At 37.0% G+C, this 23,880-nt stretch overlaps 1 protein-coding gene, 1 long non-coding RNA gene and 1 pseudogene across 7 annotated transcripts; 1 reads left to right on the forward strand and 2 right to left on the reverse strand.

Annotated features, from left to right (window-relative positions):
* The first annotated feature begins 2,955 nt into the window (after positions 1–2,955).
* Positions 2,956–3,585, forward strand: LOC147483601 (uncharacterized). Its single transcript, XR_015204602.1, has 2 exons — positions 2,956–3,093; positions 3,194–3,585. It is a non-coding gene; the product is annotated as an uncharacterized LOC147483601 (long non-coding RNA).
* Positions 3,586–10,495: 6,910 nt separating this feature from the next.
* Positions 10,496–17,707, reverse strand: LOC147483602 (vesicle transport v-SNARE 11-like). 6 transcript variants are annotated; one of them, XR_015205171.1, is made up of 11 exons: positions 17,316–17,707; positions 17,040–17,217; positions 16,353–16,523; positions 16,190–16,276; positions 14,789–14,858; positions 14,578–14,702; positions 14,382–14,503; positions 14,042–14,192; positions 13,827–13,959; positions 13,554–13,735; positions 10,496–10,824 (listed from the first exon to the last, which is right to left on the reverse strand). XR_015205171.1 is itself a non-coding variant. In XM_086578187.1 (5 exons), the coding sequence occupies exons 2-4, from the start codon at positions 17,206–17,208 to the stop codon at positions 16,229–16,231; spliced, it is 399 nt and encodes a 132-aa protein (XP_086434313.1). In that variant the 5' UTR covers positions 17,209–17,217; positions 17,316–17,476; the 3' UTR covers positions 14,798–14,890; positions 16,187–16,228. The 6 variants fall into 6 exon arrangements, 1 of the variants encoding a protein (XP_086434313.1); XR_015205168.1 differs by having other exon boundaries at positions 14,789–14,841; positions 17,029–17,217; positions 17,316–17,476; XR_015205169.1 differs by having other exon boundaries at positions 13,554–13,688; positions 17,029–17,217; positions 17,316–17,476.
* On the reverse strand, positions 11,926–14,827 carry LOC147483603 (ETO1-like protein 1; annotated as a pseudogene).
* Positions 17,708–23,880: the final 6,173 nt, after the last annotated feature.

Genomic DNA, 23,880 nt, shown 5'->3' on the forward strand with positions numbered 1-23,880 from the left:
AGGTCGAAGGAAAGAACAAAATACGGTCCAGTTTTGAGTCCCGCTGACCAATATAAAACTCCATTACAGTAAACAGGCCCAAGGCGAGGAGGATATGGAACATGCTCCAACTCTCTCCAAGATTCACCACCCAAAGTGAAAAATTGTTGCAGTCAAACTGTTGTTCAGTTTTCTGTATAAAAACCGTACGTATTTTGAAATATACTTTGTTCATTGTAATTCTTTGCCGCCAATATATATATCTTTATTGACTATGGCGATTGTGAGACAAAAATGCATTGTCTAATGCCAGCAATAAATCAGAGATCCAAATTAATTTGTTAAGGGCCTAATTATGAACCCTTTTTCACTTTGATATCCAATCCCTGGTTGAATTTTTTTCTTGTGGAGATATGGATGGAACATGCAATACAGCTACAGCAGTAGCTAGCAAAGGTAAGTCATGGACTTCACACTTTAATCAAAACCTTTTTTGTTATCTCAGTTCTGTGATTATGTATAAAACCATTAGCCCTGTTTCATTCACTCCATATTAACGACTATAGTCATGAGAAAATTGAGGCTGTTAATTGAGGCGATTGCCAATGTGTTTGCAACAAAAAACTTGAAATGGTGGATTACCCTTCTGACATACACCACGTTTCTTGCAGTTGGCTTCATAGGAGGCCCTATAGTGCAAAAACTCTACTACAAGCACGGAGGACGTCTCATATTGTTCTCAAGTTGGCTACAATCTGCTGGATTTGCGACAGTTCGTCCTCTGGGTACCTATCAATATCTTCAGCCTTGGTAATTTCTTCATCGCTTTCTTACCCATCTCTCTATTATCTTCTTTTTTATTTTTTCGACAAACATCAATTAGAAAGTCGTATCTTATTACTGGCCACATATATGTACATCATTGCAAATTGTATATCAACATCACATATATGTACACATATAGACTACGAAGACTTCAATCTCTGTCAATCAATACAGTGCAAAGAACTCAAACAGCTTGAAAGGTACGTAAGGTTATGGACTTATGGTCTCGAGAAGAAAGTCTTTTTTTTGCTTGGGTAACCATGTTTAACACCTGCTTTCAACTGAGCAGGTGGGTTGTATTCTTTCGAAGTAATATTTTCTCAAAAAGTAACTAATTAAAATAAAGTTATTGTAGCAGCTTACACCACTTTTCTGCATTTGGTTTAGATGGAAATCACGATGGGTCTTCAAAGTATTGTTATTTATTGAAAAATAATCTTGAATCATGTACCTCATTCTTGATGGGTTTTGTCCCATTTGGCTTATGATGGCCTTTTTCAAATCTGGGTATAGATCTTTTGTAAGGTTAGTTTGATCAGCTTTTTACCACCTATATTTATTGTAGTTAATTAGAAATGGCTATAACGAGTAGAATAGCGCAGTTTAGTCGTCAAGTGAAACGTCCGTATGGGCTTTGTGTCAAAATGTTAGCAGTTACTATTTTGGGTCTTTGTTTAATTTTCATGTTGTCGACATTTTTTCCATCTTGGTTGTCTTTGAATTCTCAAAGAAGTAGCTTTAGTGACATTACGGAGCCTGTTGCGGCAAATGAGAAAAGAGAGAAGGGCAAGACAGTTGTGAAACAATTGCCTAAAGAAAAGAAGGTAGAATCTCATTTGAGAGAGAAGGATAAGACAAAGGGCGAAGGGGCTGTACATGTTAACAACCACAAGAATGACAAGAAAAAAAGTGAGGAATCCAAAAGGAGAGGGAGTTAATTTAAAACAACCCCAGGTATTAGCTTCCAATGCTACTCAACTGGGGCAGGAAGAAGAAGTAGACGAGGATTTGGAAAGGGAAAACGAAGGAGAAGATGAGTTAAAAGAAGATACAGAAGTAGTGGATGATCATGATGGGGTTACTAATGGAGATATATAAGAAGATTTGGATGTAGATCCCATAAATGAAGAGAGTGCTGCAGAGTACACGGAAGATGAGAATGCTGGGTTGAAAACCACGGTGGGGAAGAAAAAGTTGGGACCTGTGTTTGATACACAAGCTCATTATAGTTGGAAAATGTGTAGAGTAAGAAGCAAGCACAATTATATTCCATGTATCGACATTGAAAGTGCCACTAGGAAACTACAAAGCTATAGGCATCATGAAAGAAGTTGTCCAAAAACAGCTTTGCAAACAGATGTATATATAGTAGATGAAGTTAATGGAAGATGTTTTTTTGCTTTATCAAGTCAGCCAAAGAGTAAGCTTTATTTCTTTGGCAGGTTTGCGTTCTTGGATCATTCTTCACTTTTTGAACTGACCTGACTGCTGGGTGATGTTCAATCTCAGAAAAGTTGGTGCTGAATTTTGTTTTGCGTCTTTGTATTGTCCTATATAGAAGTTATGTGAGGGCATACTCTGTTTAGCTTGGAGCAGCCAACTCAACCAATTAAGAGATCGATAGAGAATGAAGATTTCATTCTGCAAAACTCCCCACCAAAGAAGAACTCAGGGTTTTTGTCTATAGGAAATATGAAATTGTATACAAAAGATATTTCTGATGACGAAGATGGTGATGAAATGAACTTTGATGGGAATTCAGTTCATAGGAGTGGAACCATACAAACAACATATTATTTTGAGATGGTGCCCTTAAAGTAGGTACTTACTGCCTGCTGTTCCAGAAAGCATCCACAAATTTTTTGTTGTACTTAATTGCAATTGGGCATACTGTGCAGCCTAGCTCAAATGCTCCATGGAGAGAGAAAAGGTAAAACAACAGTTTAAGGATAATGGGAAACATTTGAGATAAACACATAACGAGAAGACACCATTATAAACTCAAGAATTGTTCATGAACTAACAAAGACTTTGGACGGACTTGAGTCGTTAAATGAAACTAAATAAGACTCAAGATAAATCTAAATAAACATGTTTCAACTGTTTCAACATGCTAGATGGTGTGCACTTCTATAGCAAAATAAATAAATAAATGTTCTCCAGTGGTACATCATCGACACAACTCAATAGAAAAGTCAGCAAGTGAAACTTCAAACCGCATTAGATGTGGAGTCCAATCTTTTAATAATTAGATGTCACATGCCCACATCAGAGGTATATTGTGAAATGGTGAGTTAGATCATGTCAAATTCATTATACATAACTACGTCCCACTTCAATCTCATGTATTCTTGAATCCGACCAGTTAACTTTATATTTGTTTTTGTAGGCATACTAGGCCGGATTTATGGATATGTACGCTAATGAATTGACGCATGCATAATTGAAAGAAGTTTTTAACGATGTTCAACATGGAGATTGTGATAAGTGAACCCGGCCTTACTAGCATGAACATGTTCAGTTAAGGTGTAGGATGTAAGTTTTTCACTAGGACAGAAAACTAGCTGTCCCTTCTCTCCATTACTATGAGATCAGTAGGAGATAGCAGTGGAGGAAATGGCCATGGAGAAGTCATATTTTCCTGAAGTTCTCCATGTAAGTTTCATGTCTTCTATACAGAACATTCGTTCACGGTTCATCACTGATATTTTAGTTTATTCACTATTATGTTACTTTTCAATTTGAATAAAGATATGTTATTACGATCAAATTTTGATCAAATTTTGTCTTTATTTGGTATCAGTTCAATTAGTATCAATATATTTTTGTGTTTGTTATTATGTTATGTTATTAAAGAAAATTTTGGCCGAGATGTAGTTATTATATACGTATCATGATGCAAAGCCCCGGTGTCTCCGGTACATCAGATGTAGTTACAAATCTTATACAATTAAATATCTGAGTGTTTATAAATCTTCTCTTCATCAGTTCATACCAAACAAAATCTCTCAACAAAAGCTGTAAGCAAACTGTTTTTTCTGTCGCTCAAGATCCTCTTCAGTGTCACATATCTTACGGTAAACAAACTGCCGAAGTAGTAGACTCCCCAACGCCCTTAACACCTCCAAGAGTTGTAACACCCCAAGCACAGCTGGCAATAGAAATAATTCCCCCAAACACCTGCGACTTGATCATTGCACTAATTATATTCTATGGCTTCCAGTATAATATTTACACTAACACCATAAACCCCATCAGTAAGAAGGGCACTGGAAGCCAACCTAAACGTAAAACAAATCAAGCGTCAAAATCGGCAAAGCAACACAACAAGCAATCACTCTGGCGTCACAAGGTAATTCATCTGGGTCGATTACCAAAGAACTCTCAATGTATCGGTCACGCTCCGAACCACGCATTGTTCCCAACTCACTGCAAATGCACTCCTATCGCCCCAAAGTTCTTTGTCTGATCAAGTAAGTCTTTGTCCAAGAAGACAATTTCTAAATCATTATCAGCTGCAAATACACCATTCCACAGGCATGGTGGATGATTCCTGTTCATCAGAGATAAGCAACAGCTATAAGAGGAGTTAAAGCTTTAGCCAAAGAGAGGAAGAGTTGTTCAGGTTTACCTTATGGATGACGAAAAAAGATATACCTCTAGAATTGCTCGGTTCAATAGACGATGTATTCTTGCACTGAAAAACAATAATAGTACTAAGTTTTAATTTTTATTATACACACTTGATAAATATTCTAACAAAATAAAATATTAAAGGGTCTAACCTTATGAGAATATATTGAAGGGTCTAATCTTAAAGCGTCATAGAAGAATTATGATGTCCGCAAGTACACACAAAGACCATAGAGAATAAGTGCTAAAAGAGCATAGAAGAAGACATCCACAGCTAATGGAATATCAAAGTCGCACTGGTATGTAACTTTCCAAATCAAAATATACTGTTTTATATTCTCATTTGATTTTAAGATATTCTGTAGATGTAGGAAACTGATACTTATACTTTGAAAGATCATGTAAAAATTATGTACTTGACATAATATGCTCCCTATCTCTCAACCATTAGCCTATCAAAGTCGCACTGGTATGTAACTTTCCAAACCAAAATATACTGTTTTATATTCTCATTTGATTTTAAGATATTCTGTAGATGTAGGAAACTGATACTTATACTTTGAAAGATCATGTAAAAATTATGTACTTGACATAATATGCTCCCTATCTCTCAACCATTAGCCTCAGTTCACCAGTTGGTAATTCTGGACTCTAGACAACAAAGAGGCATATGAACAAGTTTCTTAATACGTGAAATTGGATACCATTTTCGCTACAAGCTGAAGTGCTGAACTGCCAAAGGAAATGAGACCCAAAGATTAAAAAAAAAAAAAGTAGCTAGAGTGGCTGAACCAATATTAAGTATTAACCCAATCATCTGAAGAGAGTAGCAAATATAATATCGTACCTAAAATCAAGGCCAGGGTGAGTTTAAGAGATGTCTCAGAACATCCAAGCAACAAACCAGAATCTTCTATGCAAACCAATATCTTCACCAACAATAAAGTGAGCTGCAGTTGCAGTAAGGCTGCAAAAGATAAATAATTACAGTTTCGAGTTTAGACTACAGAAAGCCTATACCTTATCAGAATTGGTGGTGCATGCCTAGGGTATGGTAATATCATAAACATGTATCAAATGACTAATGTTCTTATCGATGTTATCATTTTCCTGGATCATTAGGACAATGAGCTGTTTATGTGCCAAAAATCATAAATGGCAAAGATACGAGTATCATGGCGTGGAGGTATTCATACAACCATTAATACTTGAATAAACAATTTTTGTTGTTACTTTTTCTACATTAGCAAACAAATAAATATATTAGTCGTACTATCTTCATGACAGATCATGCCAAATCATCTTGGAGTATTTATAGAGATGTATTTAGGACAATAATACTTTAAAAAAATTAGAAAAACATAAACCCATCAAACAAAGTATATATATATATATATATATATATATATATATATATATATATAAGCGTTGAATCATTAGCTATCAATATACATATATTATTTATTCAAGTGGACTTTAGGTTTTTGAGTCATTAGCTATTTATGTAGCAAGTCCGGCCATAGGCCGGGCCAAATGGCTAGTCTAATAGTGTAGAGTTGGGTCAGTTCCGAACATTTGCAATTCACACTCAGAATGGGGGGATGTTGTGCGAGTATCTACAGGGCGACTTGTTCGTCAATATTCAATATATAGTAGCATAGAGTTGAGATGTGTAAAATAAAATCATTAATTAGGACTCAAGTTTGATGCTCATGTATAATATCCCTCGTGTATTGTCACTCAAATATGGGATTTGATGGACAATTTTTTGTTTTCTAGTGCGAGCACACTTATTCCATTAACTCAGCTTATTATAGATTTATAGGATCAAGACAAAAAGTTGTGTACAAATCAAAGTGTTTATATGTGAATCAGTACGAGTACTTAACAACTCAAAATTCTAAATCAAAGACAACATGAGATTTCTAAAAGCAACTTGACAAAGCTAAATCAAACACAACTAATCATTCTCATATCATTAATTAACATGAAAATTTTCATCAATTAAAACGGGACACTCATGCAGGACCAATGACCGGTAGGATCGATTATGTAAAGAAAATCTTTGATTTATTGATAAAAGTGTTTTTTTTTTTGACACATGGGCATATTTCTAGTTAAAAAGTAAAATTAAATTATATATAATTATATATGTAAAAAAAATTAAAAATTAAAAATAGTTTTGTAAATAATCTAACTAATTTAGACGTGGGGCCGACCACACCATCTCCTCACCCTTGGATTTAAGTTGTGACGGCGGAGGATCCGAGTGCAAATGGGGTGTGTGCAAACACATGAGTAGTGGATCATTGGTCAACAAAGGCTGCATGGGGTGGGTTTTTTACGTCAGGCCCTTTACACCGTGGGTCGGGGTTCTTATAGCGGGTTAACTTTAAAACAGTGTAATGGGCTTTTTATGTTGAGCCCATTTACACCATGGGTTGGGCTTTTTATATCGGGCTAAATTTTAAACAGTGGCGTACAACATGGCATACACCGATACAATTAAAGGTGTCAATGGGTACCTGTTTAACCGGAACCGCAAAAAAAATCATAGTTACGGTTCCTACTTTACTTTTTTGAACCATTTAGGAATGGGTACTAAAAAACCTAGACTATATAGAACCAAAACCGAATGATTTTTTAAACCAAAAAAATGGACCATAACCGAATGGCAAATCTCAAAGAATTTCATATTTTTTCAAAGTTCAAATCTCAAACGACATGGCCACACCGTTTGGGACCACACCGGTATTTTTTTTTTTTTTTTTTTTTTTCTAAGTCTAAATCCCAAACGACATGGCCACATCATTTCGGATTCAGTCCAGACGGTGTGACTAGACCGTTTGGTGTGCAATACGAACGACCTACCCGGGTTGTTTAAGCCTCGGGTGTTCGAATTTTCTCTTTCAGTCCTATATATCACTGTACACATGAATAATTACTATATGTATAATTACGTTTAATTTAGATTTACCTTATTTTTATTAAATGCATCATCATCCATTCTTCTATTTTTTTCACTTTGAACTTGTTCTACATTTTCTTTTTGAATGGGGTCACTTGGAACTTGTTGTACATTTTCTTCTTGAATGAGATAACTTGAAACTTGTTCTACATTTTATTCTTGAATGGGGTAATGATGCATTATATTTTCTTCTTGAATGGGGTAATGATGCATTATATTTTCTTCTTCATCTTCATGTTCTAAAATGGGGTTGGGCTCTTCCATTAGTGTTTAGTGTTAGTGTTAGAATATGGTTTTCTTTAGGGTTTAATGATTTAAGGTTTTTGATGGTGGAAGAGAAAATAATAGAAGAAAAAGGCTGAAAAGGTTGCAACAAGTCAAATTCACGTTGGTTTGGGAGGTGCCCAACACAAAACAACTTTTGGGGCCAATGACACATTTGTAATAATTGTTTTTATTTTTGGAGTCTGCCCAACACAATATGGGGTATGACAGTAACAAACACCTTACTAAATTATATTTATTAGTGTAATATATGGTTTTCGTGGTATTTATTATTATAAATAATATAAAAATATAGTTTACAACTTTAAATATATAGTTTTATTTAACGGTTTGGCTATATCGACACTTTTATTCTGCCACTCTAATCTCACACCCCTCCTGGTCCCTTAGATCTCATCCTGATCTAACAGCTAAAATGATTTGGCCCAAATAGAAAACAAGTGGGGGTATAATTGTTATTTTCTTTCACAAATTAGGAATCCACGACCATCTTCTTCTCCTCACTCTCTCAACCTAATCCACGACCATCTTCTTCTCCGATCCTCACTCACTCACTCTCTCAACCTAATCCAATGAGAGCTGGAACTCTCTCTCTCTCTCAGCTACATTATTTTCTCAAAACCCCGTCGACTTCTTCTTTCTCACTTTCTCTCTCGCTACCCTCACCACATAGAATTCAAACCCAACAACGATTTCAGCAACCTAACAACGATTTGCTCTCTCAAATATAAACAAATCTCCATCTCTTAACATAAATCCTACTGAAATCATAATATTTTTTTTTTATTAATTATATTCAAAATATATTGTTTAATTTCTGCAAATACAATTAATTCGTTTTATTCGTTCATGAAAACTTGGTATTCTATGTATTAATGGTGTTTGTGAGTATTTCGATCTGCAACACATTGGTGAATTTGGTTGTTCTGTTGGGCTTCCTTGTGTATGTGAAATTTATGAAACACATTCTTTGACTGGAGGTCCTTTTATGGTAACCTTTCTCTTGAAATTTGTCCAATGGCTCTCTATCCCTTTAAAAGTAGTGTTAAAAGTCAATAAAGTAGAGCTAAAGTCGATAAAGTAGGCTCTAAAATAGGCTAAAGTAGAAGCTAAAGTCGATAAAATTAAATTTAAAGTCGACATATTTTATTTTCTCTATCTAAATTTTTTTCTCTAAAAAAATAGAGAGTAAAATATGAGATTTTAAATTTGAAATCGATGTTAAATTTACTTTTACTGCTTCATTTTTAGAGCTACTTTATCTACTTTAAATTTTAAACTTTATCGACTTTAACACTACTTTTAAAGGGATAGAGAGCCATTGATGAAATTTTAAGACACATGCTCAATTCTCATCAACACCAACATTAAATAGGCTGACGAGTTGTTAGAGTTTGGAAAAATATGGGGAGTCAACATCGATGAAAGAAAAGGCCTAGAACCCAACATTTATTCTAAGACAACTTGATAAAGCAAAAACGTTCTCATAAAAAAAAAAACAGCAAAAACCTAAATACACTTGGAGTTGCACCTATACAACTCTTACTCTGTTTAGAATGATCCTGTCTAGAGTTTCTCATGGTGGTTCCCAACTTATGGTTAGATGGCTGATACACTTGGAGATTGAAAAAAGTGACACAAAGTTAGATTAGAAAGTGTATGCGACAACCTAAATTAGTAAAATATTTCCAACTATTTGCTTGCATTGGTAAATTATGTTTACTACCTCTCCCTTGCAGTGTTTTCCAACTCTAATTTTTCATGTTGTGTATCAATTGGTTCTGCTTCAGAAAATGTTAGTCAAGTTTAATTTTTATCTAAATGTTTATTGATTGTTTTTCTACGAAGGGATTATGGGGTGGGATAATCTCTGGAGTTGGTCTACATACCATCGTTCTTATTTTACTGCATCTTTTTTATTTGATTCAATTTGAGTATTTCTTTTTTCAATTTTATTTGTTTTAATCAATTACAGGTAATAAGTTTGAGCTCAGTCACTTCGGATTATTCTTGTTTTTGTGGAGAGCGTGCACCCATTCAAGTTTCTTTCACAGACAAAAATCCAAGAAGGAAGTTTGCTAGATGCAATTAATTTCCAAATGGGCATTGTGAGTTTTTCGTATGGGTTGACAAAAAGATGAATCCAGGGGGAAAATATACGAAGTTGTATATGAGGCATGAAGCACTGAAGCATATGCATGAAGCTTTGAGTGATCCAAGGGTGAATTCATGGCAAAAATATCAGGATTTGTGTATGAGACGTGAAACATTGAAGCAAAGATATGAAGCTTTGAGTGACGTGAACGTGGAACCGAAGAATTTGAACAATTTATTAAGAGATTCCATGGATGCTGAGAAAAGGCGCAAGGTGGAGTTGCAGGAAAAATTTGATGAAATGGAGAAGAAGTATTTAGCTTGTAGGAAAGCATGTAGGAAACTCTTGATTTTTATCATTATTATCGTTTTATGGTTGTTTCTTAAACGAAATTAGTTGCTCATGTTTTCTGTTGCTATGTAATCGTATTTTGGTGTAATTGCAATTGTAGTTTGCTCAAGATTTCGTATTTTAGTGTAATTGCAATTGGTGCAATGGTAATTGCAACTTTATTTCCTTTATGCTGAGAGTAGATTAAAGCCACTTGATCCTATATGTTATGCTGGTTGGTACCAAAACAGCATGACTTATGGATATTTATATGCATAATTTTATTAAATTGTGCCTCAAATGACAGTATGATGCAGCAGAAGACATTTATTCTAACTAGCCAAAAAGCATGTGCCTGCACGTGGATGACAAATATAGCATATTCAAGAGTATGTGAACATAATTATATAAAATTGTATGAATGTATGATCACTTGTTTACAAAGTGAGAACTACAATAATTTTACAGAATTTGAATAGTGGAAAGTATTAAACAGGAGAGACAAAAAAAAAATGCAATTATTTATTGTAAATTTGTGTCTAAGCTAGAATAATTGCTTTATTTGAATTTGAATAAGAAAGATACAGTAACTACTCCCACCATTATCATTAGGGAATGAGAAAATATAATAACTAAAAGATAATCAGTCCTAAAGGAGTAGCCGATCCTTTAGAGCAACTGCATAACTTTGTACATAACTTTAAAGAACCTGCAAAACATGCGAAGGTTGTATTAGAAATCATCTTTTTGCAGTATTCTACTATTTCAATATTTGCTTTTGCTGATTTTGTCTAAATTAAAGGTCCAAAATAACACAATAGCTTATAATAGATTATAATAGTGCCCAGAACAAAGAGTATAAGCTACCAAGAGTGTTAATACATTTAAAAGTATAAGTGTATATAGAAGAAACATTAGCATTAAATATACATGGTCTTTTTTTTTTTTTTTTTTGATGGTTATGTCTTACATGCTCTCATAAAAAGAGTAACTCAAAAGCAATACATGTCTAACCATTTATATCAGATGTCAATCAATTTAAATATGAATTCTCAGCCAAACAGTAATATCTAAGCAATGAGGTATATGATATTTGCTATCATATAATTCAAATTCTGATGGAAGTGTGAGGTCTAAACGGTCAAGATAACAGTAAAACTAACCATTTAAATTCATCTTCAAAATGCACCGTATACAACAGGAAGCAGCTAAGACAATAGGAATTATGACATCAAAAATAACCTTATTCACTTGAGTTATCCAGGTTAATTATGTTAACAGGACAATTTATGAGTTCTATTAAGTTACATTTTGAAGGTTATTATAAATGTAACAGGACTCGTAAAATTATGACATAACATTATGACAATTATAATAGAACTTTAAAGTTATAACATAATAATAATTAAAGTGACATGTAATAAAATTATAATTACAATAGAACTTTAAATATTATCTGTCCTCAATCCAAATGAAGTAACATCTTTAAAACCAAGATTTGCGAAAACATTTCCTAATACTTTATAAGTACACTATTTTGGGTTCCTACTACTACTGTCTGTGGCAATGTCTTCTGGTCAATCGCTTCGTCTTGTTCTCATTTCACTGATCTCTATTTCTTGTTTTTCATCCTTTTTAGTTGCCACATCTATATCAACTGGTTTCTCAGCACGCATTTTCCACATTGACTCTCCACAATCACCCTTTTACAACCCAAACTTGACCAGATTCGATCGAATTCAAGCTGCAGTTGTTCGTTCCTTGGCTCGAAACCAATATTTTAATACCTTGTTATCCAACAAAGTCTCCCCTATGATAGCCTACATACAACTTGGTATTCATGCATAAGTGTACATAGTTGGGTAGCAGCCACTCGTCCTTCAAACATCCTATACTTACAATGCAAGAATTGCCTGAACATCGCATAAGGCAGCTCGGTAGTCCTCTAGTGCCAGATAGAAACAAAACCGGAGTTCCAAGCATTCCAATGCAAGCTTGAAACCAAGAGCACGGTTTATTTCTGCCAGAGCAGCTTCAACACTTTGCTTCCTCATTAGGCATGCAGCCCGATACATGTACAGGTAGTTAAATGTTGGATCCAATTCTGTTGCCTTGTCAAGATTATCACACTTCTTCTCGCCTTCACAGTATAGTGCTCTCTCCTGATACATCCATCCAAGAGGGTTAAAGGAGGAAATCACAGAGCTGAGTTTGTCACAAGACCGTTGTTTCCATCCCTTGATGAAATCCAGTCTAGCCAAGCTAGCAACAGAATAAACATGGCCTGCTGACACAACAGCCTCAAATAATCATTCAGCTTCGTCATATTGTTTCCTCAGAAGCTGGGCGCATCCTAGCTGATGAAAAGACAACTGCCTCTGCCTACCACTGACTGAAGATTCAACTAACTGTTCCAAGAAGTAAGCTGTAATATCTGAACAGGGATCTCGGGCCACAACCTCACTTAGCAAACAGTATAACGAGAATGAAGCAAACCCAACCATGATTGCTCTATGTTGTCTATTAGCGTCTCTGAATATCCTAACTACCCGATCATCACTCAAACAATTGGGAAGATCATGAAGGAACACTTGCAGACATGAAGCAGCATTGGAGTTTTCTGCAAGAGCATATTCCATAAGGTCCACTACTTCTTCTCTTGAAGTAACAAAAGATGAAAGTGTCCTGTCACAGGCATCTTTGAGCCTTTAACAGCAAAATTTATTGGAAAATATCAATAATTCCAAAAAGATCAGGACAAATTTCATTTAGACTCTAAATTCACTAAAATCCCTGATTGCCCTCATACCCGATGGAGAAATGCCATTTTGGAAATATCTGTCTTCTTGAAGTGATTCAGTAAAATCCCCATTAAGCAATGAATTAAATGCAGCTGACAGGGCTTAATCTTATGTCGGTCACAGGTTATTCTCTCATCTTCAATTTGAAAGAAGACAGTTCGAGACACTTTCGCTTCTCATTTATCCCATATATTTCAGGGAATTAAAATCCATACCAGTGGGAAGCTATGAGGCAGTGCCTATTGGCCCAAACTCCTGAGCACATTTACCACAAGAAGCAAGCTACTCAGATATTAGCTCCTCACCTAGCTTCTCGTACTTTAACCACGCCCCAAAAACAATTTTCTCATGAATTGTGCTTGCTTTCTGCCAAGCTAGAAGGAGACTCCTCTGTAACAGTTTGACTTCTTCAAGCCCTCTAAAGACTTGGAACTGTAGCAAGTAAAGGTTCGACCTCTCGTGAGGGTAAGACTCAAGTTCTTCATGAATTTGAGCTAGAACTTCTACATAATCGACAGGCTTATAAAATGGGAGAATAGGCGGTTCAGGGACCTTGATGAGAGATTCTCTAAGAACATACAAATGAACTCAATATCATGAAAAGGAAACCAAGCTAAATAATAAAATAAGTACTTACATCGAAAAAGGGGGAAATATAGGGGATTTAGTAAGCTTTCCTCTCTCAACTTGAAGCCATGACTGTGCACTCAACCCGGATTCATCAAGTGGTTGAGGAGCCTCAATATGTAAAAGTTTTTAATCTGTTCCTATTCTTCATCATTACCAAGTCCAAAGTTCAGAATAAGCACATCGTGCCCCCTAAAAAGTTAAGATAAGCTAAGAGTGATGTTCCTCAAGTAGCTGCAAATACAGTTGGTAAGCTAAAAGTAGAAACAGCAAACAGACTCACATAGAGGCTGCCAAGATTCTTAGCTCCGATATTGGGTTCCAGGCAACATAGTGGACAGCTTCACCAACTTTCCAAATTCTAACACATCGACCAGTTTCAACCTCCCATACGCGAACAGTTCCATCACTCGAACCTTAATCAGATTGGAGACGAATGTGTAATTTATGACATGAAAAACCAAATGAAGAGAAAAACTAAAGTATAGCTTTCCTTACCATAGGCTAGCCATTGGCCTGACACTTGAACGGAAATTGACATGACAGTGCCCTTATGACCTTTATATTCAAGATAGCATGTGGAAGGATAAGGCTTTAGATCTTTCTTACTTGGTAACTTGGGCTTCAAAGATTCAGGATCAATGTTGATCTGGGCACAAACACTCCAATTTAGCTATCATTGAATATATATTTCTTTATGTGGAAGAAAAGAAATTGGCTATCACCTGCTTTATATAGATACATATGGAATAAGTCTATTATTTGAAAGGTCATCGGAAGCAGAGAGATTTGGGGATAAAGCAGGATAGAAATAGAAATAGATAGAAAGATGAAATACCTCATTTGAACAAAAACAGCGATAAACATGACCAGAATCCAAAAGCTTCTTGGCATAATGGTTGTATAAAGAGTTGCGACCAAACTGTCGATATGGACCATAATCTCCACCAATACCAGGACCTGCATAGCCAGGGTAAATTTGATGATCTACCACACTCAACAATAAATTAGGAAAATTTGATTAAAAAATCGACCTTCATCCCAATCCCAATCAAGGCCAAGCCATGAAAGATGTTGTAGGACAGCATTCTTAGATTCCTTTGTAGATCTATCCAAATATGTGTCTTCTATCTGAAGTATAAACTTCCCACGCTTTGACCTTTGCATTTGAAGCAAACAGAAATGTGTCATTTCCTTTGCATTTGCTTTGTAATGAAATTCAGAAGTTGCGAAAATGAAACAAACCTTCCTAGCAGTTGCAGCGCTGGATGCTGCTTCGTCCATTTGACTCAATTTACCTGAAGAGAAGAGATCCCTACAACTCACAATATTATTTATAAATTGAGGTACCGGCATGCAGTCCGAAAGAAATAAACTTAAAGCCAACGAACTAAATTTAAAAACAAAATTAGATTGAGGAAGATCTTATTTAGTTTTATATAAACAGAGATATGAAGAAAGAGGGGCTTAAAACATGTCCACATCTAATCTGTCACTAAAGTTCATCCAATTTATGAGTACTCCAAGGTATATTCTGATTACATGTCATAATCCTTTTAAAATTTGATCTAAGATATACCGACAAACCTATCAATCCTATTGAACTATTTTAGACTGTTAGAGTTACTTAAATCCTACAACTAAACACGAAAACTGCATGGAAAACTTCAAACTAAAGATTAGTTAGGAATGAACTCAGCAGTACCATCAGCTCTAACTCTCTTAAGATCGTCCTCTTATAGAGCATTAGAGGCCATCCAAACTCCTCTCTTTGGAGTAGCCCACTTCATCCTTTAGGTTGCAGTTAGCATGCGATGATCATAGTTAGCATTTTAGCATTCGCTTGAAGATTGTCATCTTGCATATAGAAGTTACAGGTTGAGATAGCTTGGCTTTTTATACCAAATCTCAATCTTATGTTGTTGTTTCCTTCATTATCTTAGATAGTGCATTGACCAATTTGTATGTGTTTCTGGGGCATTTTAGTTCAATAGTCAGAGTAGCACCGCTTGTTCGATTAACGTAAAATGGATGGATTAATCCTCGAATAAAAGAACCAATATGATGAACACCTTTATAGAGTTATCTTGTTTTGCAATCATTGAAGATTATTAGATTTCAAGTTTACAGTAATAAGGGATTTGGAGTAAAATTGCAATTAGATATATGAAATATTCTGAAATTCGAAAATATCAAATGTTTAAATGATGATGATGGAGGTAATTTTGACAATGTTAACTATAGGGGTCTTGTTCTTTCGGCTTTTAAACAGACGTTAAGATCTAAGTTTTTGAGTTTCCATGTGAACCAATGGTGAACTCTAGTAACTAATAACATTCGAATAATTATCACCTCCTAATTTGCATATGTGAACTCTTGGAGGACTCGCAGCTTTGATTAGACGAAATTATAATATGTGTAAACAAAATGATTTATCCGAACCAAACAATATTATCAAATTGCAACCTAGCCAGCCTATAACTACCATACAATTAGTGAAAGTTTGAATTGAATGGCGTGCACTGTAAACCTCCGGGAACATAAGGCCTCGTTTTTTTTATGAATAAGTTTCTTTTTCAAGATAGAATAACATTTCCAATAAATGAGACTAAAAATGAATCAACTTTGAGTTATAAAACAAATTACCATTAGATTCAAAGCCAACTTCACCTTCCTTGTTGTAATTCAAGCCTGACTTCCAAGTAATGAACTTCTCACTACACCCACCAATTTCTGCCAAAAGAAAAACACATAACTGGGACTGAAATTTCAACGATCATGGACAACAAAGTGGCAAGAAAATACATACAACTTCCTGGGTATTTAGAAGAGATTGGCGCTGTCTTCGCAGATCTTGAAGGACTGAAACAGCACGTACTACAGTGTCCAACATGGTTTGCCTACTCTCCTTGATTCTTTCACTGGATTGCTTTAATTTTGCTGCAGGCACCACCAAATCTCCTCTCTGGGCTGCAACCGCCTGTAGAAAACATCTACAATATCATTAGTAGTAAAAAAAAAACCAGTCTAGGTGTCCCACTTTGTTAACTCAATCTCTACCAATCGATTCATTTTTTCATTTTTGGGTGTGAGAGAGATGCTAAGATAAACGCTCCCCAAGATCGGGGTAACTAAAGTTCTCTGTCCAAGCCTTCCATGAAGTGAATCACAATAAATGCATCAAAGCTAACAAAAAGCACATACTACTCCAATTATTCAATTGCTTATAACCAGCTTAATAAACCACTGATGAGAAGAGCAAAGAACCGAGAAACAGAAAGCCACAAAATATGATATGAATATAAGTAAAAGATTTTGAAATTAAGACTAACTGCAGGCCAACCTTCTCATAAAACCAGGATAATATTGGGAAAATATCAATGCTAACACTTGTATTTATAGACCTCCTGTCTAGGACGTAAGTATTCCCAAATATAGAAGCAATAAGAATATAATCAGTGAGCGAGATGTTGGTCTAGACATACCATCTTCTTACCAGCCAGTCCGGCTTCGAGGAAGTCATTTCTTGCAGCTTGATTGAAATTAGCTGATGTCATCCTTTTAACTTCAATTTTCAAATTGTTTAGATCAGATTTATATTCCCTTAACTTTGCTAGTGGCATAACCTTCACATTTTGCTGCAAACTCCTAGCTTCAAGGTCCATTTTGCAAATCTGTCAACAATTTCACAAAGCTTAGAATCTATCGAGACAGGAAGAAAGAGAAAAATATTAACAACAAAACAAAAAGGGTAAGATCATCAGTATTATACCAAAGCCTCAGCATCTTTCAATCCAGCCTTTATTTCAGCAATCTTTTGTTTCCTCTGCTCTGAAATTTCAGAAATGCAGAATGGCGATCCTCAGCAAGCAGAAGTTAATTTATTATGCACTTTCGTAACACGTAAAGCTTAAGACAATCATACTCAATTCGCATGAGAAATTAACTTTTGAAACCGAATTTGTTTTTGTCCGCGTATAGCCGGCAGTAGAGAGACAATCAGGTTTTTTTTTTTTTTTTTTTTGTGGATTTCAGTTTGAGGGAGAGCAAATTATGGAGATTTGGGAGAGAGAAAAAGAAGAGAAGAAGAAAATAGCCGGTTGGTTTCTTGAATTTAATTTCGGAATAAAAGGTATTTATTTGGGGCAATTACTGAAGGGAAGCGGCGAACAATTGAATAAGGGTGTATATTTGATTTTCAACCTGAATTTACACATACATCCTTAAGTCACTATGTAATCTTAAGGGTATAGAAGGTATTAAATTTTGAAATGACAAAGTAGTCCTTCTTAAAGGCATTGAATAATTGATTTAAATATTTTATTAAGGGTATTTGATGGTAGAAAAAAGGTTGGTTCAATTTAAATGTCCATGTTAATTATAGTATACTCTACTAATAGAGATAAGGAAAAGTGGGCAGTTAAGTTATATGCGAAGAAAACAATAGTTATAAGCTATGTGTTATCTTCACTGTGAAACTGGCAATTAGATAATTGTCTTAATACTGTAGTTCTGTGCACTATCTAACTGTAACTAGTAGCATAGTTGTATCAGATTCTCTTTATATCTCTCATTAATAGGTAAGAGATACTATATGATTAATCAAGGCAAAGGTAAATCAAGACTTATAAAGATTAGCCAGAAGCTAATGTCTTAAGTCCACTCCAAAAAAAAACAAAGAAAACCGGAAAAAACATAAACATTCTAACAAGAAAGAAAAATTACAACAACAACCAACACCACCACCAAAAAGACATTGAACCACCACCACGGACCTAAACTTATCGACTCACATGGACTCAACAAACCCACGACCTAAAAACAGCTCCGCCAAAGATCAAGTCAATCAACACCTTAACTCCTCCCCGTGACCTAATAAATGTCTTCCGACTAAGTTAACATAGTATGGTTGGTTTGCAGTCCTCTGAACTACACATAGCTAAGTGCATGTTTCTCAATTACCTTGGCACCTTCATGGATTCCTCAAGCAAGCCCATCGTAGGCCGCTGATTTCTTCAACACTAGGCTGCAGAGCGGTCATAATATCCATTGGCTCACCTAGAACCGGAGCAAATGCCTTTAGCCGGTACACCCTCTTCACCGACATTTTCTTCCAAGTAAAACAGAATTTGATGTTAAGAGATTAAGGAAAATGGAGACAAAGACACTCGGTTAGAGGGATTTGTTTGCTCTTAACATCTCGGTGAGTTGTTGAAAGCTTGGTTATTGGGTCCCGATGCAAAGTGTGTGTCGAAGAATGCATGTCGACGGGCGAGGAGTGATGCATGTCAGAAGAGTAATGCGTGCGCTTCCTGTTGGGTAGTTGGAACCGTCGAGCTTTGCTCCGGTGTCCGTATGCCACTCTCGACTTAAACCGATGAAGAGGGCGCTCGCTCCATCCATAGCGCGACTCGCTACCATGCTCGATGAAGAGGGCCACCTCACCTATATAGCCGCTCCATGATCTAATGAAGAGGGCCGAGCTCACCTATGAAGGCCCATGCCATGCTCCAAATTGCCAAGCCCATTTTTTCCTCCCCTTTGTCTATGTACACCTATATAAAGGTAATAGATTAGGGTTTTGAGATAGAACTTTGAGAGATTCATTTCTAGGGTATTGTGGGAGCTCTGTTGAGCTAGGGTTTGAGTGAGGCCTCTTCTTATTGATTCTTGATATCTCTTGTAAACTCTCCAATCTTTGTTATAAAGGAAACTCGGCTCTTGTGTGGATGTAGGTAACATTTACCGAACCACCTTAAATCCTTGTGTCTCTTTGCATATTTACTTCCATTATTATTGTTGCTATGAATTATGACGATACAGTAGTGGTTTTGCTTTGTTGAGGTTGTTGTGATAACTACCAAAGTCTTGGGTGGGTGATTTTCTTGGTGTGATCTCCAAGTTGAAATCATTTGGGATAGAAAGTAGCTAGATTGAGGTGTGACCTTCTAGTGAAATCTCCCAACAAGTGGTATCGAGCATCGTGGATCAGGTCGAGCTACGGTGGTGTTTGAGGAAATTCCTCTGAGAGGTTCTCCACCGTGGTTTTTTGATTCAGTAAAGTCATGATGACCGACAAAGAAAGCTACAAGATAGAGAAGTTTGACGGCACAAACTTCGGCTATTGGAAGATGCAAATTGAGGATGTTCTCTATCAAAAGGATTTGATGGAAACGTTGATAAGTGAGAAGCCTGAGGAGATTCCGCAAGATAAATGGGATTTGCAAGATAGAAAGGCCTTGGCCACAATCCGATTGAGTCTTTCGAAGTCGGTAGCCTTCAATATTAAAACCGAGAAGACGGCGAAGTCTCTCATGGAGGCACACTTACTACGATGTATGAACAACCCGGCGCCGAACAAAGTCTATTTGATCACCAAGCTATTTAGTATGAAAATGTTGGAGGAACCTCCTTCAGGATCACCTAAATGAATTCAACCAAACTAAGGACCAATTGAGTCGGTTGAGATTACATTTAGTGATGAGGTGCTAGCTTTGGCGATACTTGGACAATTACCTCCAAGTTGGAAGGCTACTATGGCGGCTATTAGTGGCTCAAATGATGACCAAGTTGAAGTTTGAGCACGTTGTTAGTATGGTACTAACCGAGGAAATCCGAGACAGATTGTCCGTCATCTTCGGGATCAACTTCAGGGTCGGCATTGAGCACTGAAAGTAGGGGAAGAAAGTCAAACAGGAGTCGTAGTAAGAAAAAGTGGAGGGGGAGATCGAAATCTCAAGCCTCCCAATTGCAAAGCGTTGAACACAAACCTCGAGACATAAGTGAAGTGGTGTGCTATAATTGTGGTAGGCCCGCCACTATAGCCCCAATTGCCCGGCACCAAGAAACAACAACAACATTAATAAGAACAAGAAAAAGAATCAAGAAGCTAATGTTGTTGAGATGGTAGATGACGCTTTGATATGTTCGTTGGAGCACAAGAAGGAGTCTTGGGTACTTGATTCCGGCGCATCATTCCATGCTACCTCACATCGAGAGTTCCTTGAGAACTACACCGGGTGACCTTTGGAACGGTCTTTCTAGGTGATGACCAACCTTGTGACATTGTCGGCAAAGGTGGTGACGCGGCATGTCAAGATGAATGGCTCGTCATGGTTATTGAGGACGCCGACACGCCCGGATTTGAGGAAGAATTTGATTTCGTGGGGCAATTGGCAAGTGAAGGATTTGTTCAGTCTTTACCGGTGATACTTGGAAGGTCTCGAAGGTTCATTGATTGTTGCAAATGGTAAGAAAGATGGTACTCTACATGACCGCATGGTTTGTGAGTCGATTGCGCGGGCACATGGCAAAGAGGATCCGAATGTTTGGCACCGCAGACTTGGTCACATGAGTGAGAAAGGAATGAAAATCCTTCACTCTTCCGTAAACTCCCAAAGTTACAAATCGGACCGAAATTGACTTCTGTGGAGAACCGTGTATTTGGAAAGCGTAAGGGTGAGTTTTCGAAGAATGGGTCGACTCAAAAAGCAAAAGAAGACTTGAGTTGATTCATACAGATATGTCCGGGGGCCGCCTAATGTCTCTTCACTTGGCGGAAAGTCATATTTTGTGACTTTCATTGATGACCATACTAGGAAGGTGTGGGTCTATTTCTTGAGACACAAGTCGGTATTTGAAGTATTCAAGACTTGGAAGGCCATGGTTGAGAATGAGACAAGCTTGAAAGTAAAGAAGCCGAGATCCGACAACGGTGGAGAGTATGAAGATTCGGTTTTTAAGAAGCTTGGGTCGACAATGGCATCAAGATGGAAAAGACTTTGCCAGGGGACACCTCGCCAGAATGGGGTTGCAGAGCGGATGAATAGAACACCGACGAGAGAGCTAGGTGTATCGCATTACACTAGCGAAGCTCATGCAAGCGCCGGTTCCGGGCGTAAAAGTGTTAGCACAAAGCCAGCTTACCCGATCAATAGAGGACCATTAGTGCCTTTGGATTTTAAGATTCCAGAGGAAGTGTGGAGCGGGAAAGATGTGAACCTTTCCCATTTGAAGGTGTTTGGTTGTGTGTCCTATGTCCACATTAGTGACCAAGCTAGAAGCAAGCTTGATGCTAAGTCACTAAAGTGCACCTTCATTGGCTATGGCGGTGATGATTTTGGGTATCGCTTCTGGGATGATCAAAATCGGAAAATCATTCGTAGTAGAGATGTTGTGTTTAATGAGAAGGTGATGTATAAGGGCCGAGATGAAGCACAAACCAAGGAATCGGGTACGAGAGCTGCACGTATGTTGAGTTGGAAGACTTCGATGTAAGTTGTGGTATAGTGGGAGCCCCACGAGGAGGATGACAAAGAGTAGTGACTCGAGAATAATGAGGATACTACACCACCGAAGTCCATCTCCACCTCGCGGCCCCAAGGAAGACATCCAGCCACATGTACCGAAGTTCGAGATATCCGCCCTCCACCTATGTGAATTACTTGCTACTTCATCGATGGTGGCGAGCCTCAATGCTATGATGAAGCATTGAGGTGAGTGATGCAAGCAAGTGGGAGCTTGCTATGCAAGATGAGATGAAGTCCCTCATCTCTTGTGGCATGGGGAGTTAGCCAAACTACCCATGGGCAAGAAGGCTCTACGAACAAATGGGTGTTTAGAGTCAAAGAGGAACATGATGGTTCCCGAGATACAAAGCGAGGCTAGTAGTCAAGGGTTTTCAGCAGAAAGCAAAGGCGCGACTTCACGAGATATTCTCCCAGTGGTGAAACCGAATACTATTCGGTCGTTGTTGAGTATTGTTGCAATGAAGATTTGTATCTTGAGCAGTTGGATGTTAAAATCTGCTGATAAGTGCAGAATTATTACATATTCACGCCCAATTTTATATGAGTTAGTCCAGTTATTTTATATAATTTCGTATTGATTATCGTGTTTCCTTGGTTTTTGCGAAATGGTATGAATCGCGAAACAGTTGAAAAGTCTTTGGAAGTTGAATCGATTGTGCTATAGAGAGGGCCTCTATTTCCTAGCGCTTGACTAAGCCCAAGTGACCAAAGCCCCCAATAGAGAGTTAAAAGGTTGGACCGAACCGCTTAACAACTAATGGCCATACCGTTCATGTCCACATGAGAGCACCGAATCGAACCTTTATGTTTCTCCACCCTTCTCCACGAACGAAAACTTTGGTTTCATTCTCCAAACTGAATTCGCGACAACGAGAAACCGATCCCTCAAATTTCGCCGACCAAATTGAACACGCTACCGCACTCACCAAATCAGCCTTACCGGACCACCCGATCAAAGCTCTAGTTTCCTCTCGAACTCGATTCAATAACGTAAAATGGGATTTCCAATTTGAACCAAAGACATCATCTCTTAATCGAATCGACCTTCCAAAATCAGCCCATAACCAATCATTAAATCCCACATTAGTACCTAGCTGCCACGGGATCACTACCATCTATCTTTCTCACAAAACAAAGACCGACTTCGACTAAAACTGATCCAAACCCGAACCTTCATACCGACTTCGAATCCCATTCAAGTCAAACACCGTCATAACCAATCCATTATATAAACAAGAGAGAAACAGTAGAGGGGGCCGGACAACACAGAAATACAGTCGAGGCCCATTTGAAAAACAAGACAGCAAGTGGCCATTGATTGGGGCAGAGGCCGACTTTGAGCTGGAACGAAGAAGCGTAAGAAGATAAACCAGCCGCAAGACTCTATTGGATTTATCAATGGGTTTATTCTTTTCTGTTTTACTGTTCTACTTATCATGTCTAGCTAAATTCAAAGCTAGGGCTTCGATGAAGCCCTAGATTTGGCGAGGATTTTCTAAGTTTAATTGGGTTATTGTTCTCGACTTAAGCTTACGAGAAATAATTAATTGAATTATCTGATTTACGTAGAAATTCTATCATTGATTATATCCTCGCATGTTTAATCCATGTCTAGACTAGTCAATTGTTGGATTAAGTTTACATTGATATCGAAGCTTCCTGTTCTAAAGTTTATTTAAACCGTGTGAAGTTGTCTTGTAAAAAGACAATTTTTTGCTAGGGGTTTATATCCTGCTTCTTTGAAATTGATTAATACGATTTGTTAGAATTGTTTAAGAATTACACGCTCACATCTTCGAAAGCAAGCAAGGTTACCTTTCCCCTCATGCTACTCAGATTAAAAGAGAACTTTAAAATTAATTAAACTAGGATAATCTACAACGGTCTAGGGTGGATTCAATGCCTTAGTGTTTTCTTCGTTAATAGTTAATCCATTTAATTTATTGCTTTCAGTAGTAATTAGTTAATTTTAGTTAATAGTAATTCAAACTTCCATAAAACAAATATTGTTCGAATTAGGTTAGGTAA

The sequence above is a fragment of the Coptis chinensis genome, chromosome 8 (genome assembly GCF_015680905.1).
Source record: "Coptis chinensis isolate HL-2020 chromosome 8, ASM1568090v1, whole genome shotgun sequence".
NCBI classification, from domain to species: domain Eukaryota; kingdom Viridiplantae; phylum Streptophyta; class Magnoliopsida; order Ranunculales; family Ranunculaceae; genus Coptis; species Coptis chinensis.

Excerpts from the sequence above, each read along its gene's own strand:
- LOC147483602 (XM_086578187.1), bottom strand. The coding sequence starts at position 17,208 with ATGGACCTTGAAGCTAGGAGTTTGCAGCAAAATGTGAAGGTTATGCCA. Across the intron at positions 16,524-17,028 it reads GACTGGCTGGTAAGAAGATG|GCGGTTGCAGCCCAGAGAGG; the intron begins GTATGTCTAGAC and ends TGTTTTCTACAG. Across the intron at positions 16,277-16,352 it reads TTCTAAATACCCAGGAAGTT|AAATTGGTGGGTGTAGTGAG; the intron begins GTATGTATTTTC and ends TTCTTTTGGCAG.